This window comes from Euprymna scolopes, chromosome 1 (assembly GCF_053919585.1).
Source record: "Euprymna scolopes isolate OS-2025 chromosome 1, ASM5391958v1, whole genome shotgun sequence".
NCBI lineage: Eukaryota > Metazoa > Mollusca > Cephalopoda > Sepiida > Sepiolidae > Euprymna > Euprymna scolopes.
In genome coordinates this window covers 110,903,613-110,923,328 of record NC_136482.1, presented here as the reverse complement: position 1 = coordinate 110,923,328, position 19,716 = coordinate 110,903,613, and the positions used below count along the sequence as shown (strand labels likewise).

At 32.4% G+C, this 19,716-nt stretch overlaps 1 protein-coding gene across 8 annotated transcripts in view; it reads left to right on the top strand.

Moving 5' to 3' along the window:
- Positions 1–19,716, top strand: part of LOC145265262 (kelch-like protein 5) — an 879,607-nt gene that overhangs the window by 832,325 nt on the left and 27,566 nt on the right. For all 8 annotated transcript variants that reach the window (XM_080121126.1, XM_080121076.1, XM_080121443.1 and 5 more), the window contains 4 exons: positions 267–479; positions 11,043–11,232; positions 14,092–14,316; positions 16,890–17,052. In XM_080121126.1, coding sequence (XP_079977252.1) covers positions 267–479; positions 11,043–11,232; positions 14,092–14,316; positions 16,890–17,052 — 791 coding nt within the window. The remainder of the gene's footprint in view (positions 1–266; positions 480–11,042; positions 11,233–14,091; positions 14,317–16,889; positions 17,053–19,716) is intronic.

Here is a 19,716-nt window from a genome sequence, read left to right as displayed (position 1 = left end):
TTAATAAGGCCAAACATGGCCAATGACAGCTTCCATCAATAAAATTTTATTCTATTTTTTTTTTTTTTAACAAAAATACTGAACAAATTTTTTTAACCTAACATGTGAGTACATAAAGTTTTTGTACTGTATTCTTTTTTACAGTGTTGCATATAACGGTTAATCTGGACAATCACATATTTTTAAAGCTATAAGCATTTTTTTAGCAGAAGTCTTTGGCAAACCTCTTAATATATATATATTTTTTTTTACTTTTATCATTTTAGGAGAATTTTGTAGAAGTAATGGAAAATCAGGAGTTCCTGATTCTGTCTCATGATGAAGTTGCTAAACTGCTTTCAAGTGATGACCTCAACGTTCCCAGTGAAGAAACAATATTCCAAGCACTAAAAGCCTGGGCGAGGCATGACCTTTCCAATCGGAAAAAATACCTTTCCAAATTACTTGCTCACATCAAGTTACCTCTTATGGCACCACAGGTTCGTAACATTTTTTTTTTTTAAGTTTCTATTTTGCTTTTATTAGTTAACTAGCAAACCCAGCATTCCCCAAGGAAATTAAAGAAAGGATTGCAACCCCAAAAGTGTAAATTGACCAAAAAGACTTAATTCACTCAAAATGTTAAGTTTTTATCCATAATATAAAATATAACTGTTTTATAATAAAATGAAAACATTTATTGAATTAAACAATAAGAACAAATAAAGAATTAATGAGATGTCATTTTGCAAAACAATATGCAAATTAGTTTACCTTAAGATGCCGGTCACATTCACCTTAGCAACATATTACTTATAATGGGTATCACTTTGATCGGATTGAGCCAACTTTCTCTCAATCAAGTACAACATTTTCAACCATCATCGATTCTGAGCTAAGTTATAAGATATGGTTAGCCAGTCACAATTCCATAGTCGAATGCCAATCATTTAAGGGTCAGAGCTACATACCCAAACTGTCTTTGATGATGATGGATGATAAAGGTCAAAGATTCACTCATCAACAATGACCTTGATTTGGTACTCAATCCACACATGGGCACTGGTCATTGTCGAACACTGAGCCTATGCAGTCTATCAACATATTAAAAAACTATTACCCTTCTATTTTGAATATGAATTTGGCATTTTAATCTCACTATCAGTGCAATAATTGGCTGAACCTTATTAAGATTGATTGTTTGGCAACTGGTTGCTTTCCTTTTGTGTCTGTGTGCATGTGTGTGTGTGTGTGTGTGTGCATAGCTTCCATTCAGTTTTGAGAAACAGTGGATACCCTCTGTAAGCATAGCTGTGTCTCTAATTGTGAAGCAAGCGTTGTGCAAGCCCCAACCATACCTATCCTGACTCAACACTGCTTGATTCCAGGAGCAAGGAGAAGTCAAGGAAACAATGCAAAGTGGAGAGCACATACAACATTACTTTGGTGATCAAATGGGAACTGGTATATGAATGTGCAAAGAAGAACTAAGGAAAACATCAAGAATATTGGAAGTTTTTAATTTATTTTTTAAACCTTAAAAATTTCTTACATTTTTACCAGATAGTTTACTGGTTAGGAACTATTTTACTTATTCTGATGGTTCCATCTATTTTGGAACTTTATATCATTAAGCAATGATTTATGTCTAGCTTAAAAATATTTCTAAACTGGTCTGACTTCCAACCACTTAGATTTCACATGTATTTTCTCACTTTTCATCGACCCTTTCTTTCGCTCAACCAGTCATTTAGAGAGAAGGACAGATCTGATGCTTCATTTTCTTTGCAGCCTCACAGAGTCCAAACAATAAGTAGACCACACACATAACAGTCGATTTATTTGTAAAAATTCTATGGCGTAAGTCCATAATTTCCCCTCCACGAAAAAAAATAAAATACCAAAGATACAGGTAAATATTTATGATGTACATATCCATGACAAAGAAAACATCATACACCAAAAATCATATAAACTGATCAAGGAAATTTATTTTAAATTAAAAAGAAAATCAACACCATTTTGTAAGTCAAGGGAGATAATTTCAAATAATTTCAACTTTTGCAACATTTTAGACATTCTGACTATGGAGAGGTGGAAAGGGCTGTGAATTCCAATTTAACACTTCAAAATGATTTTCTTGTTTATCAACTTATGTGATTTTTGGTGTACAATATTTTCTGTCATGGCTACATACATCAAAGATTTATCCTTATTTTTATTTTTTCATGGATGGGAGGAGTTATGAACAGCACCACTTCTACTTCTAGAATTTACTCCAATTATGCAATTACAGATTATACCAGATTTTCTTTTAATATTCTCTGTATTTTCACTCATCCATTAAAATTTTTTTAATGGGTGATTTTTTTTTTTTTTTTTTTGATAATTTGTTTTGGGATGAGGAATTATTTTTGAATGAGAATAAAGAATATTTGCATGGCTAAACTATTAAGGGTGATCAAAAGTTTCGTTTTTGTTTACCTTGGTGATACCATTGCATCACTGGGGGAATAAAATAAGTCCAGGGAACTTCTACTATTACTTACCAGCAGAGCACCTTTCTCCCTCTATCTCCAGCTATGGGTTAAATAACAGCTTGTGTTTAATTCTTTACAATAGATGCTGTGTTTTTAGTTACGTGCAAGTGACTATAAGTCACTCCGTCGGTCGGTCTGTAATACTTTTGTGCTTGGCTTTTTTGGTTAAGATCAAAGGTCTGTTAATAGATGCTGTTCTTAGCTTTTTAAGCTTTTCTTGGCTTTTTGGCCAAGATCAAAGTGTAGTACCTGTCTTACTACATGCTGTACTTATTGTAATATAAAATGGGGGATCACTTTTCTGTATTAATTTAATGTAAAATGATCACCCACTTTACGAGCAGTCAGTCTCAAAGCCATTTAAGTCATTCTCCAGATCATTCAAGTTGTTTTTGAAGGATTCCAGTTATTTTTTAAGCATTCAAGTCATTCCTTAAGGTCATTCAATTCATTCTTAAGTTCATTAAAGTCATTCACTTTTTATTTATTTAAGTCATTTCAGCCCATTTTTCGCTCATTTTAGTTTATCTTTAAGAATTTCATGCCAATCCTACATTCACATATTCATTCATTACACGACAGCATGCGACTAATGGCTATCGGCCTTGTTAGAATTAAATAACCAAATTTTAAGAAGACTCACTTGATTATTACTTACCACTTTATCTGTTGCACCAAGGGTCTACATGAAGGTTCAATCCTCACTACAAGTAATACTAAAAATATCATTAAGAATTCAAAATTCTATACAGATTCCTTAGAAGATGCACGATAACCAAATCCATTACCTAAACATTAAGATTTTTTAAATATTTATTAATATTTTATGTCAATGTTGTGCTTAGATTGTATTATTTGAACATATATCTATTACAAATGGTCATTTGGTATCAGGCTAGCTGAAGTCGTAACTATACTATTGTTTATATTAATTTCAGACTATTGTACTATCTCTCAATGTTTAATTCGATTAATAGTGTAGTACCTGCTTGTTCAGTATGATACCATATTTCCAGGCATTACTTCCCTCTGGTAGTATATTCTTACTAATCAAAGATAAACTGCTGTGCTACTAGATCAGGCTGTCTGAAGATATCAGCTTTCTGACTTAAATGCACCAAGCATTGCTGTTACTGTTTTTTTCCTTTGCCAATCTTAATCATGTTGTGAATCCAAAAGCAATTTTTCTCTACAAAACAACCAAAATAAAACACCATGGATATTTGAAGTAAAGCATACTTGCAGAATTTTAGAAAAAAGGTTTTATGCTTCATTAAATAAACTGAATAGGCTGTAAAACAAAATAAAATAAAAAAACAAATCTAAAGGTAAGTTTTCTATTCTAATAGCTTCTTTCCAAAAGCTGAAAGATTGTGGAACTCTTCTTGCTGACTGTTTTCCTCCTATCTACATAGTTTTGAAAAGCAAGCGAAAGGCTTCTTCTGTCTTAGTTCCTTACATCTAATGGCTTCAACACATTGTCTGGAATGATTTCTAAATAAAAAAAAAAAATCTATATCAATAGTAATACCTAATTATTGAGGCTATAACAATTTTAATTCAAACATAAATATAAGACAAATACTGTGTGTTACAGAAGCAATAGTTTATATTATAATTTGTATATTTGTTCTGGATTAGCAAAAAAATGCATGTGGATGTATTAATATTTGTCTGTACATGTTTTTTGTATCCCTCCTCCAGGTTTCTACTAAATCTTTTTTTTTTTCTAGTCTGAAGTTTTAGGCTTTGTTTTTTTTTTTGGGGGGGGGGGGTTCTTCCTCTTTAGATTTTACCTTTTTTTTTTTCTTTGAATGACAGGTTATTTCTACCCTCACTCTCCACTCTTTTTCTTTGCCTCTAGTCGTGCACCTGTGTGTGCTTGTGTATAATGTTATACCTGTGCAAGTACACCTGTCAAGGAGATTGTTTATTTACTACAAAGACAAGACCTAGCTGGGAGTGAAGGAGGACCCCCCAGCATGGCTGACAACACCTAAAGTCTCTCTTCCAACCCACCTCCTCTTTGAGCTGGGTCACCACAATCTTTTTTTTTTTTTTTTACCATAGGCCACCAATCATATTTTAATTAATGATGGCAACTGTACATGGACATAGATTGAATGAAATTAACAGCTTTACTTAAGTTTGAAAAGAAAGTAATAATCCTTAAAATCTCTTAAATCTTAATACAGAATTAAGATGCTTACCCCGAGATGTTGTTCTTGACTATGCATGAACATTTCAATCATCCACCATCTTCCAAAGTAATTTTAAACCAAGAAGTCCCCCTGCCCTTTCATCATCACCCTCCGATTTATTAGGTCAGAATTTTGTCTGTCTCTTTCTCAAGTGTGGGGTTATATACTCTGTTCAAAATTTAGAAATAAAAGCAGGTTAGTCTGATCCTGGAGCTAGGATTTGGGGGACATAAGTGATAAGGATAATGTGTGTGCTGCTCTTCTGGTGAATTGGTGGAGATTATAAAGTTCTGCTGATTTATGACCATCTGTCAAAAATTTGATTGGGGATTGTACAACTTGTCATGTTTTCTTAGCAACAAATTCACACACACACACACACACACACACACACACACACACACACACACACACACACACACACACACACTTCTTTTTTTATTCAGTTAATTTCCCCCTCCCTTTTATGTTTAACAAATTAACCTTTAAATTATGTTTTTTTTTTTTTTCCTACCTTCCCTATCTTCCTCAAAACTTTTTATGACCACTTTCTCATTTAGACTGTTGTGGATGACCTATTATCCACATTTGTCAAGCAATGTTATTTGTCAAAGATCATTTCCTCTTCAATTATAAGTGAAGCATGCATGGCCCCCAGTGAGTGCACGGGTATAAAAAAAAAAAAAAAAAATGACTAAATTCAGCATTTGCCCCCCCCCCCACCCTATTTAGCCCCAAAAGTTCCCAAGACCTTAACATATTTAAATTTGAGTTAAGCACCATGCGAAACTGCTAAATAGACATACACAGAAAATTTTGGACAAATATGGTAAAATAGCCCCAAACATGGAGTGTTTTTATTAGCCCTAAAAGAGCCCCATGGGCACACCCAAGAGTTATCCTGCAGCACAGACAAATAAAATTATATAGAAATCAGTTAGTTACAACTTTTCAGAAAGTTTTATAAAAATCCAAACATCAATTTTTTTTTTTTAATAAGCACAAAAATGTCAATTCTAACCATTTTAATCCGAAAGGCACCCCAGGGAAGGGGGTGGGGTCAAGTATAGTTTTCCCAGAAAATCCGTTCTGTTACTTTTTTTTTACTCATATCTTGTTTAATGTTTGTGCAGAATTTTAAAAAAATCCAAGGCATAGTTATTGAGAATAATACAAATAAACGAACAGACATGAATTATTAGATTCAATCTCTCCTTTGTCAGGGGACCAAATATACCTTAGTTCTAGCATCGAGTTATGTTTAAAGAAAAAAAAAAAAGCCGTTTTAAATATTCTAACTAAACAAGTCACCCATTTCATTTAGTTATCTATATATTTTCCTTGCCCTCTCTCACTATGTTGGCTCAAACACTCTAATATTAATTATCAGCGTCAAAACCAAAATCTTTACCCCCCCCCTTCAAGCAAAATGACATTTCTACACAAAATAATTGATAACGGGTCACACGCACGGTACGTCTAATAAAACACTAGAAATATTAGAATACACTTTGTCCTGACAATTTGTGCATATTTTGGGCATATTTTATTGGTTTGAAAAGATAGATTCTTTTTTACCAATTGTCATAAAATTTTAACATAGAATAGTAATATAATCTTCAAAAAGCCTGCAAATTTTCATGTAGTTTCGTCCCATAGAACCAAAGATATGAGCATTTTACTATTTAATTTAATTTGGCTATCTATAAATATAAAAGCGAAAATGTATGTATGTTTGTTCGCTTTTTCTGTATGTCTACAAAAGGCTTTTTTTCAGAGAAGCGGTCAGTCGCTTTACAACTTTTTAAAACTTTTTATATCACATATAAATCGTAATATCTCAGTTAACGAAGCTCTCTTGTCTATTTAATTTGATTGATTTCGAGAAGATAAATATTCAACATTTGTCGCTCGCCGCATGTGGGTTAGTCTTTTTCCTATAACATCTTGGGAAAATACTATCCCGCAGTCAAACTTGACCTCATTAACTCATTAAAACGGGCACCTGCCAAATCCAAGTAATTAAATAAATTCAAACGTGTTTCCGTTAGCATCTCGCGGTGGGGCAATCGTTAACGCACTTTTTTTTTTTTTTTTTCACAGTTTAATTTACAACTTTGCCTCAACGGTTCGGGTTCGATCCTCATACATACTCCCCCCCCCCACCGAGTTTCCACACACACCTCCAAACACTCGGGCAATGCCGGGTACCTCTTGCTAGTGAGTATATATATATATATATATATATATATATATATATATATAATTTGAAACCATAGCAGCAAGTTTTAGTCTTTCCTTTACCAAGACCAGAGGTTTTGAGGAAATATATAATTGTATTGCTCTGGTTTCCTATTACAACTCTAGTGTTTATAAAATAGTGTTCAATAACAAGTACAGCTCTATTATTGTATAATTTTTATTTATATAAACATTATTAGCTACATGTGTGCATACATATTTCAGTGGCTTAACGGTGTTGGATTTCCAAAGAAATCACAGCTGAAACATGTATGTACATATGTAGCCAACAATGTCTATATATATATATATATATATATACACACACACACACACCTTTGGATTTGAAATGGAATTTTTTGTTCTGACATTCAAAAATGTAATATCTGTTAGGAAAAGAGAGAAAACGTTTAAAATAAAGATGTTACACACACTTTTCAACTCCTCTTTTTTAATTGTCCATGCTGCCTCCCTTCCCGCAGGCAACACTGTTACATGCTTGAGACTTGCACTGCTTTCTATATACAATTGGAACCATGATGAGTAAGCCCCTTTTATTATTCTCACACAGGCTTCAAAAAGGCAATGAATGACCTTAACCCTTTTGCTTGTAAGGCTACACCCAATTCACATCGCAAATGGAGTCTCTTTCAAATACCCTTTGTCCTCTATTCCCAGAGTGAAATCCATTTTGATCTGAGCCGAGTTTCATCATGTGATTATCAGATGACTAATGACCCCCCCCCAAAAAAAAAGGACCTTTTTATTGTTTGGGAGGTCATTCATTGCACTAAAGCTTATGAGGAAATATCCAATTATAATCTATAATTAATGTAACAAAATGTCCTTAGTTAAATGTTAATCATTTATTTCTATCATCCCTTTGTCAGTTTCCCAACATATTTTTTTTACTCATCCTTTTTTTATTTGCTTACTGGAAGACTTAATTTATCCATTTTATAAGAATTAAAACAGTAGTGTTTTCAGAAATAAAAAGAAATAGACAACTTCCACAAAAGTTGCTTACTCTATATCATACATCATTCATATCTAAATGCCATAGGAGTGTAGGTATTGGCTAAATGGATACGCTTGGACGATGTGATCAGTTATGCAGAGTTTAAATCTTAGACTTATTGTGATCATAAGCCCAAAAGGGGTTGATATGCTATAAAACAAATCAACCAAACCAAGAAATAAAATAGCTATAATCCATCTTGATATTTATCAATAGTCTAATTTTCCAGTAAAACTCTTAAAATGGTATCAGGTAATCCAGAAGTGGGTAATCATTGTATATTAATTTTATATGTCAAAAAGAAAAAGCTTTTTAATTTCTTTTATCATCTACTTATTCAGACAGTTTATATGGAATTGCTTAAAAATCAGTAGAATCTCTAATATTTCCATGTTTTTTTTTTTTTTTTTTTTAAGAGAATCAGCCAGGGCTCCAACGATACCAATTTTTCTTTATAGTGTTGTTTGTATTTTATTGACAATATAGATTCTTAAAGACAAAATAATTTGTTGAAAGGAATTGAATTTCTTTCAACGGCAATGATAACAATATCATTATTTTGCATCACCAGTATGAAATTGTTTTACAGAGTGATTGGTTTTTACCAACACCTAACATATTTTGTTAAATATGATAAAAATTGTTTATCTATGCAAGCTGTTGATTAATCTAACCCATTTTTCCAAATAATGTTACCCTAAACTTTATTTTTCCTTCATTTTGACACACTTTAGTCATTTACCTGATAAATTGTAATCAAACTTATATAATCTGATCAAGTACAGAAAAAGACAGTTAAAAAACTGAGGCTTTTCAAGAATTTCCTCTACATTAAAAAAAATAATAAAATAAAGAAAAATTGGTACATATTAGTAACAGAAAGAAAACATAAATGAATCTTGCACATACAAAAATATAAACATGCCTAACTTTATATAAATATAAATAGAAGTTAAACCTACAAGTTACTTCATTTAATAGATGCATATTTTACCCTCCATATTGTCAATTTCTGCATTTCAGGAAGAAGTAGAAAAATTTTGAACTGCTGATTAACAGATGATTCCATTCCTTACCCCTTCTTGCCATTTTCTCTTTGATTTGGTTTGGTTCCAAAAGCTGCTGCCAAAACATTAGGCCATTTGATTGATTGATTGATTTATGCCGTGACAGCCAAAAACTATAAAAATCTCTTTGGATTTATAAAATATTGAAATGAAAGGAATTTTTGTCCTCTTAGTCATCTGCTTGTATTTATTTGTCCACATCTCTGCCCCCCCCCCACACACACACTCTGTAATATGATTGAGGAGGAAATTGATATTTCTAGATCACTGAGTCTTAAGATGGATGGTCCACTTCGAAGAGGGAGGGGGATGAAATGCTATACTTTCTTTATCCTGTGTATCAGTGGAGGTTTTTTTATTTGTTTCCTATTCAAACTCTTTTTTCTCAATGATTGAAAATAAATAAAACAACTATAAATTACAGAATTAAACTGACTATAAAAAATAGTAACCAAGAGTTGTTTTTTTTTTTCTTCAATGAAAAAGAAAATATTAATTTATGACAATTCAGTAAATACCACCTGATTTTACAGCTTTTGTATTTTGACCTGTAACTTGTTTATCTTTATTTCACTTTTGGGAGCATTTCTCTTGGAGTGCCATTAATGTAATGGCTGTCAAAGTAGCGTTCAAGTAGGATCTGTTTAATACATTTAACATACTGCATTAAATGACCATGGGAATAATAGAAAGCCACAATTAGATTAAATAGTGTCTCTTTAAAAGAGGATGCTTTGATTTATAATTGAACCAGAAGAATCTGTTGCTGCACAAAACTTGACCTGTACAAAATATCATAATCATATTGAGTTTACATGTTAGTATGTAATGAACGGCTTGCAATAACCCTTATCCCTGAGTGGCTTCCGGGCCTTGATAAGTGGTGATCACTGTGTAATTAAAAAAAAAATTAAATTAAAAAAAAAAAACGGCTATTTATGACAGATTTACCTCTCTCTAGGCTTTCTTGGGCACAGCAGTAGCACAGATCCAATATACCTTCTTTCAAGAAACTCAATCTCATCAAACTTTCCACACACGCCTCCAACATTCAAACTGCGCAGCCTATGTTTGACCAATTTTTTTAAAAAGTTATTTTCTTAATCAAGGCAACATTTTTATAGGCCCTTTCTAACACAAACTCATCAAAGTAGTCAGGGTCAAGGTTTTTGAGACATCATCTCTAAATGATTGTTAACCAAGGCAAAAATTCACTTCACCTGATTAGTCCAGAAATAAAGCAATTTGGGTGGTACAAGTCAATTCTATCATTGCATTTAAAATAGTGCAACTATTTGTTTAAGAATTTATGAGATGAGGATTGATAATTGGTATTTTTTGGGCCGTTATTTTCATCCTGGATGCCATCCTCACAACACCTCAATCAATGCAACCTCTGACCTTCTTCGGGTGAATTCTGTCAAAATCCAAGAATCCACACAGAACCCTGAACTGAACTCTATATTCAATTCATAATAAAGAAATTTAATAGTAACAATATAAAAATATTTTTTGAATCCTCTAACCAGATCAAAGTTGCTATCAGTTTTGATTAATCTTAGGAATCCATCATCCCAACCATTACCCCTTCATTTGGGAGGAATGTTATCACCCATTATCTGAGTTGCCCTTGCCAAGGAATGCCGACGGGGTCGATCAACACAAATTTTACACTTGTACTAACCATCTCTCTTTGGGTGAGAGCTGGATTCTCCACTCTAAACTGACCTTGTGTCTTACTTTGTCACAGTAGGAGACATGTAAACTAACTAGTATACTTATGGCCCTCAAAAACGATGACATTCAAAGAAGTTTAAGTCAAAAATATTAAATTGGATTGTTACAACTTCAATTAAGTATTACTGGTTATGCAATACAAATTCTCTGTGCAAATCACTCATATTTTGTAGTTGATTTCACTTTCTCAAATTGTATTTTGCACATGTATTATCTATTTTAATGGCTAATTAAAATAAATTTTTTTTTTTTTTTTTAGTTCATTGCCGACCACGTTCGATCAGATCCCATCTTTTGGGATGATAAAGAATGCCAGGACCTCATTATGGAGGCACTAATGTACCATGTATTGCCAGAACGCCGATCCTCATTCCAAAGTCCACGGACCAAACCACGCAAGTCTACTGTAGGAGTTCTCTACGCGGTGGGGGCCATGGACAACACAAAAGGTAATGATTATTCAGTATTTTTGGTGTTTCTTTTTAATACATTAAAAGAAAAGAATGGTCATTTAAGTCTTTTAAAATTAATTAACTTGCCCAATTTTAAAAAAAAAAAAAAAGTTTTTTTTTAAATCTGGTTATTTTCTAAAGTAATATTTACGTTTCAAATGGAGTTGAGAGACATTCTTGTAATTAAAAAATGATCTAAAAAGGGATGACAAAAGAAAATTCATAGAGAAAAAAAGAAATAACTATCATAGGGAAAAGAAAATTATCCAATTGCAAATGTTAAATGTAGTTGTCCCAAGCAAAAATTGGCAGAATTAATCCACTCAAAGAAGCTTTGAATTGTAAAGAATTCCAAGTAAAACAAAAAGAAAAATGGTAGTATCAATCAATCAATCCAGTTAGGATCAGAGTGTAGTTCTTTTTTTTGTCTCATGATGAAAAACTATGAGTCAAAAATTCAGAGATTTAGTATATTTTATACAGTTATCTGGTATCTAATATGTTTGTTTTTATCACTTATGGTTCATATGGAGAGAGCTTGAATGCCTATTAAACCTTATCCTCGAGTGTCTAAGGTCTCTCTGTACAGGGGTTTGTTAGAACAACTTGGCATAAGGATTCTTTTACCTAAAAGTAAACCCTGACTAAATATTCAAAATCACATAGAATTAAGATCTCTTTGGTATGGTTTTCAACTTTATATCTCAAACACTGAATTATTAAAGGAGAACTTTAATCGAATATTCGAATATCTATGTATCTCATATAGAGATCAAATGTTAACCCCAAGAAATTAGACCATTGATTTCTGAGAACTTTGAATTAAAATGAAATAAAGATGCCATACCCTTATAGTATGCCAAAAATATTGCAACAGTTGTCCACATCTTTAACATTTTGAAGTTATAAAATGATTTAACCATTGTATTCTCTGGCCTTCTTCAGATGTTTTTTGTAATAATATTTTGGTAATTATTAAACCCTTTGTGTAAAGTAGAGTAGATTGCTTTTGTTTTTTCAATTTCTCATACCAGAGATTAAACTTAAGAGATTAAACACTCTAAGTAGTATTGACTAAAATATATATATATATATATATATATATATATATATTTGGTGTAACCAATATATTTATCCAGTAAGGTGAATTCTATTAAAAATGAAATCCCCAAGAAATGAAGTCAAGAAAAACAAAAATTAACCATTACTAGATAAACGTCATAGAACACAGAATTATCTATTTCAGTGGAATAAAATAAAGGAGTCTGTTTAAAATTCAAGGATAAAAAGGGGACCTGAATAAATGTAGTAAATGATAAGGAACCAGAATACTGCTTGTACCAGGAGTTCCACAGGGCAGTGAACAGGACTTGCAGAAAGCTAAAGGTCAATTAATCTTTAACTGACAAACTTTGACAAATGAATGAACGAAGGGCTACAATGAACACCAGTTATCACAACAGAGGAGTTTTCAATAAAAACTGACTAGAAGTGAGCAGAAAGCTAGTCATTTCAATCAAGTGAATAGGTGAATTATGCCTGCTTATATCAAATCCAAAAATGTCAAACGAATCGTTGTTCCAGAATATCTATCTTATATAAACTATCACTTCTGATGACCTAAATAAAAAAAAAACAAACATCTACTATATAGAGTAAGAATTTCTTTCTGAATTAATTTTAGATCACGAGGTGCTGACTTGTAATTTGCTTTACAATTGAGGTCTTTATAATGCTTTTCAATTATTACAATAGGATATCACAGTTGAAAAAATAAGGCAACTCAGACTGAAAGAAAATACTAATTCTAACTTATCTTCTTTTTTTTTTTCTTTGATTATTGGGAAGTATATGTGTTGCAGGTGAGGGCTAAGTATAAAAAATTACACAGTGGGTGGACAGCTAAGATGTTAAAAATACCAAAAACATTAGAAATAAAAGAGGACAAAGTTCCAAACATAAATAAAAGAAAAAATGAATAGACCTATATAGAAATCAGAAAGAAAATTCTCTTTCTGGATAGTTTTGTACTTGTTAACGTTGTAACATATATTTACAAATGTATAAATTGTGCTCATTATTATAGATTGGGGTATGAGCATCTGCAAAAATGAAAAATAAACCAAAAAAAATAAAAATAATTCTGTATTCATAAACAGTTTTTCCCTTGGAGTGGAAGAAAAAATATTTTTGGGGAAAAAAATAAAAATGGTATAAATTAAAAAATCCATGTCGACTATTCGAGAAAATGCTTAGAGCCTGCTCTCAGCCTAAGCACAGAGGATACCTAATGAAACTTGTTGATATCCTTTTTAAATTTGATGATTGAAAAAAACTTTCATGAACTTTTAAATTTAAATCATATGTCAAATGTTGAATTATATATTTATTGGATAAATTTAATTTTTGTTTAAAAAAATGAAAGATAAAACAAAAAAAAAAAAAAATTGCAAATATGTACACAACCAAGTAAGTACAGCTAACCAACGAAAAGATTTTTCGATGCTTTGGGAATCTAAAGATCAAATATATAGTGAGTATTTCATGCTGATATATTTTTATTATGAACACAAATAAGATGCCAACTTTGGTAATGCTTTGATGCAGTATATAAAAAATATTAAATGAAATAAAAAAAAAACTACTCGTTTTTAAAATGTACCAAGAACCTAAAAGTGCACATGCCTATTGGAATAGTTTAGAAAGTAAGAGACTATCTTTCATCGTGGAGTTACTGTAAAGAATTGGGCCTAATTATGATTTGTGTCAAACTAAACTTAATAAATTTCTTTATTTGTGTATTTTTTGTCCAATATTATTTAAAAAAATTCTTTTTATTTTTTTTCTTTATCAAAGGTGCAACAACAATAGAAAAATATGATCTCCGAACAAACACATGGACTCAAGTTGCCAACATGAATGGACGACGACTTCAATTTGGAGTTGCAGTTCTTGATAGTCGTCTTTATGTTGTTGGTGGGAGAGATGGTTTGAAGACACTCAACACAGTCGAGTGCTATGACCCGAAACGGAAAACCTGGAGTTCAATGCCACCAATGTCAACACACAGGCATGGATTAGGTAAGTCTTTATTTCTATACTTGCATAATCAAGCAAACGCTTTTCATTTAGTATTTTTTAAGGAAACTAATAAGAAACTCATTATGTAGAAGGAGGTGTAGCTGTCTGCCTTTATTTTAGCAGTATTAATTATAATTAATGTTATATTCATTACCACAAGAGTTTTTTGTGCCCAATTTGGTGCAATTCCACTCACTAGTTTTCAAATGAATATTTATTATTGATAGTACTAATAGAAATAGTATATGATTCTCCTGTAACATATGTCTTACATTATAGTAACATTTGGGCGTGAATGTATTAAAATAATTTTAAAAATGGAATTTTCCACATGGAGTTAGATTAAATAGAAAAGTGAAAAATTCCGCTAGAAGAGTAGGAATTTACACTGGTGTTGCATCACATGCAGAAAGTCTCTAATGACAGTTGTTAAGCTGGTAAAATCTTGGATCAATTAGGTTTCAAGGACTCCAGAAAGAGATGACTTCAGGTCTGCCTTGGTTGAATTTCAATGCACATGGCATCTGTAAACAAACCAATAAGAAATCCTAAATTGTTCGATTTGTTTTATTTTGTCTCATTTCATCGATTTTTTTTTTTTATATATAGAGAACTAGCCTGGGAACCCCACGTTGCCCGAGTGTTTGGAGGTGTGTGTTGAGAAAAAAAAAGTTGTAGTAGGCAGACTCAAATCCGTAACACGAAGACAGAAAAGAAAGTGGAGGTGTGTGTAAGGGGTGTTGGTTGAGCAAAATAAGAAAAAAAAAAAAAATAGTAGTAAGCAGGCTCGAGGAAAAAAAAAAAAAACAAAAAAACAAACAGCCTTATTGATGTGCCTACCGTGGTTGTGACGTCACGGGCGGTCGAAATAATACCTTTTATGCGACGTTGAGGGTTGAATGATTTGCAAAACAAAAAGGAAACTTAACCCTGTTTACATATAAAAAAAGATGTTAAACTTCTTAAAAAAATAAAACCAAAAACAATGATTTTAAAAATGGAAAAAAAAATTTTTTTTGTAGGGGTAAAAGAAAGAAAAGTGGGGGGGGGGGGTAGGTTTGAACCCGGAGCCTTGAGACCAATACACCTGCACTAACATTTTATGCGAGCGTTACGACGGCGTAAGCAATCGCTATTCAGTATTCAGCAGTTAACTGCGGGACATTTTTTAATGAGGTCAAAAATCCAGCTCCCCCATTTATTAGGGGAGTTTCTGACGAAAGCAATTGTCTGATATGACAGTGAAAAGCCGACACTGACCAAACATTTACATCGCTTTCCGGAGACCACCTGGCCGTGAGCCAGAGAACTGCCGATTCAAATCCAGTTTCGCTTTTTTTTTTTATATACTGAAAAGTGAAAGAAACATGCAGCGATCAAAAAATCTGGAAAAAAATAGCATGTGAAAGTCGGGCAAATTAAATACACATGCGACTCCTGTTCGTAACTCGTACATATTATCATTTAGACAGCATATAGAAAGTTTTAAGGAGCGACCCCCCCCCCCCCGAAAAAAAGCCTTTTGCAGACATACACAAAAAGTGCACACACATACACACATTTTCACTTTTATATATATATATATATATATATATATATATAGAAGGTGTATTTTTTTTTTTTGGGGGGGGGCTTGAAACCTAATTGATCCAAAACCTTTCCCTTGTTTCTGAGCTGTTTGGAGAAGATCCACAGGGTATTTATTATGTATACTGTATAGGAGAAAAACAAAACAAAAAGACATTAAACTCCAAATGATTGTGTAATGTCATTAAGAACTTTCACAATTGCTGGTATTAAAATGAAGATAACTCCAACAAAAAGAAAGCTCAACATTACTGCAGCAGTTACTATGACTACATGCTATCAACACAAAAGCTTTAACTGTTTATGTGATGAGCTACTGTTCCAAATAATCTAGAGACACAGCATCAGTCAATTAATACAAAATGTCAAAAATGATGCAAGATTTGGTAGAAATTATACCAATAGTTTGGAATTCATAAATCTTTATTATTAATCAATAGTAATAGAAGTATTTTATCTTTCTGACATGCCAAGAGTGCACAGTGCTAAATTTTTACCCCGCATTTGAAGGGTGCTTCATGCCAAACCCTAGAGTAATTTTGAAATTTATAAATGACAGACAATAATGAATAATTCTAATAATGATTGATATTAAAAACCAATTTACATAAATTTAATTTTTGCCTTCTTCAAAAGTGCAGTGTGTTTGGGGATGTAATTTAAAACAAAGTCCTATACCAACAACGAACAACTTAGGTAAAATTTTACAAGGAAAAAGCATTTATATGCCATAAAATTGACAACACAAAGCTAACATGAATTTAACATTTTTTTAATTATTCTTAAGATAGTTCAAAATCTTCATTAAAAACTTTTACTGTTTTTGTTTAACTGTTATGAAATTATTGTAAATAAAATATTTCTTTTAAAAAAATATTCAAATAAAATTCATTTCTTTGATTTCACATGTTTTGCTACCTATTATTATTATTATTATTATTATTATATTTATTTTTTTAATCAATTTTATCTATTCTTGAATTCAGGTGTTGGAGTCCTTGAAGGTCCAATGTACGCAGTTGGAGGACACGATGGCTGGTCATATCTAAATACTGTGGAGAGATGGGACCCTCAAGCTCGACAATGGAGCTATGTGGCCCCTATGTCAACCCCACGAAGCACTGTCGGTGTGGCAGTACTTGGAGGAAAGTAAGTTGACTGTTTCCACACACAAACCTTTTAACAAACATTAAAGCATAAGAAACTATTGTAGTAGGGGCTAAATTTATTTGTCTAAATATTTACATCATTCCATTCCTCTTGCCACTTTTATCATTTGCCCTTTATTTAAATTATTGACCATTCATATCACTGTGTAAAACATTCATTTACATATGAATGATGCCTGGTAGCGAGCAAGATAAAGAACCTGAAAATTTTAGTAGCATATAAATTTGTAATTGATTTTTGTACTTCAAGAAAGGAATACCGTTATATAATAAATCAATAAAACAATACAGGTATTGAAAAAAATATTCTTAGTAGACATGTGCAATAATTATACGGCATAATCACCTTGACACTCCGGTTCCAGTTGGATCACCAAAGTTAAGCAACGTTGAGCCTGGTCAGTACTTAAAATGGTGACCACTTGGTAAGACCAGGTGCTGTATGTGCTCTTTACTTATTACAGCATTGTCCTGAACCTCTCCTTGCCATTAAACTCGAGCAATGCCAATTCAGGTGGGGTCGAGGATTGCACAACCCTTGCCTCATAACTACATGCGCAGCTACCCATACAGAGGGTACTCATCGTCTTTTGAGACTGAACGGAGACTTTTACTGTTATGTAATTGTTTTAAGAGTGGCGGTGGTATGTAAAAAAAAAAGAAAGAAACGGAGAAATATATTGGAAAAATTTGTGTTATACAATTGCAATATTTTTTTAATTCTGTTTATTTGTTATGTACAATCATCTCTTGCTACTGATGCATGTTTATTATGACTTGCTTCTCGAATTTGAGAGTTAGGGTTATTGAGTTTATCGAAAGGGCTTCTCTCTACTTGATTCAATCTATTACCAAAGCTTTTGTTAATCTATGATGTTTCAGGTGCTGCTTGATGTTAACACTCCGCCTCTTCCTAGTGATAAACATAATCTTGAGGTGGAGAAGAATGAATATCCTTGTATTAGAAATGTGAGAAAATAACAAATAAGAATGTCCTCTCTACACCATTTTTTTTTCTTATAAATCAGCATGTTCAGGTTTTGTTTTTTTGTTTTTTTTTTGGGGGGGGGGTTGTAACCTGCTTGATTATGTTGTTAACATTGGTTCCCTGATTTACTTTTAATCAGAGGAGAGATCACGTGGAAGTTGCTAATGTATGTAATGATAGATAGACAGATCTGACAGTATTTGAACACCACATATCAAGTCATAAGTCTGTGCCCATATCAACTTCATACTACTTCCTCCTATTCACACAATGAAACTTGAGATTAATAATATTTACTTAATATTTTTTGCAGCCTCATTTAGGGATCAGTCTAGGGAAAAATCTACTTTAAACTTCAAATTGAATTCCAACTGCGTTCCTTCCATGGCCTTTTGATTAGTGTATGTTCAAAGTTAATATTAGTCGAGGTTCCAACCTCAACAATCAGTTCAACAAAAAAACTGGGACACTTTTTGTTGTTAGATTCATGCAAAATGTTCTGTATAGTCCTAAGAGATCCATCCTCCCGGGCCTTACCTCTTGGCTTTCGGGAGGAGTAATTTTATCGCTTGTTGGGACGCTGACCTATTTTCCCACCTTACGACCTTGTGTTACATCCTCTTGTGGTGGGAGAATGATAAATATTGACCTTTTGGTTAGGAGTATGTGTAGTATCTGTTTTGATACTACATTTCAACTTTTCTGCTCTTTGTCAGTGAAGGAGAAATCCTTCCATTATCTCTACCAATTGAGCTTTTGCTGCACATTTCTTCAATCTTGGTGAGAGAGAGAGATTAGTTTTCCAACACTTGGTTTTAGAGCCTTTCCGGATTAACCATTTTGCTGGACCATCCAATTACACCTTAATAATAATTCATCAACATAACACCTAACCCAATAATTATACACATCATATCCTGTCTCTAAACCATCAGAGATTACGAGAAACATACAAGAGCATTTTTAGCAGTTTAACTATTTTTTCTTTGATGGAAATCCATTGGTGCTGATGTTTAATGCAACAACTGTTACATGAATTTTGCTGTCAGCTATAACTAGTAATACCACACCATTTTTTTCTTTAGATCGAATAAACTCAAATCAAACATTATTGAAAAGAGCATAAAAAACAAAGAAATATATATTGTTTTTTTAAATCGGCCCATTAGAACTGGAGTTATGACCATTCAAAGTATCAAAAAATGTGTTGTTCAATAGACATTTTGCTTAAGTCAATCCTATTCAAGTTCATATAAGCTTGTGACTGAAAATGATAGTAAATTTGCACAATAGGAAATATTATTCTGGTGGACATTATCATTTGCCATTCATCATGAAAAATCCAAGATGGTGACCGAGAAATCAAAAATGGCCACCATGACATGATTCAAAGAAATTAACAAAATGACTTGTATGTAGCAAATCAAATGAAAAGAAATTTTGTACAGATCAGAATTATGTTTTCAAGTACATTAAACTAATTAGCATAATTAAGTTTCATGTTAACAGCTTAAGTAGAAGCATCATAAAAAACAGTTAAAAAATGGGAAGTAAGGCTTTATCATCATGCGAAATATTATTCTGATGGACATTATCATGTCATCATTACACCGAGAAAAATCCAAGATGGCAACCAGGAAATCTAAGATGGCCACC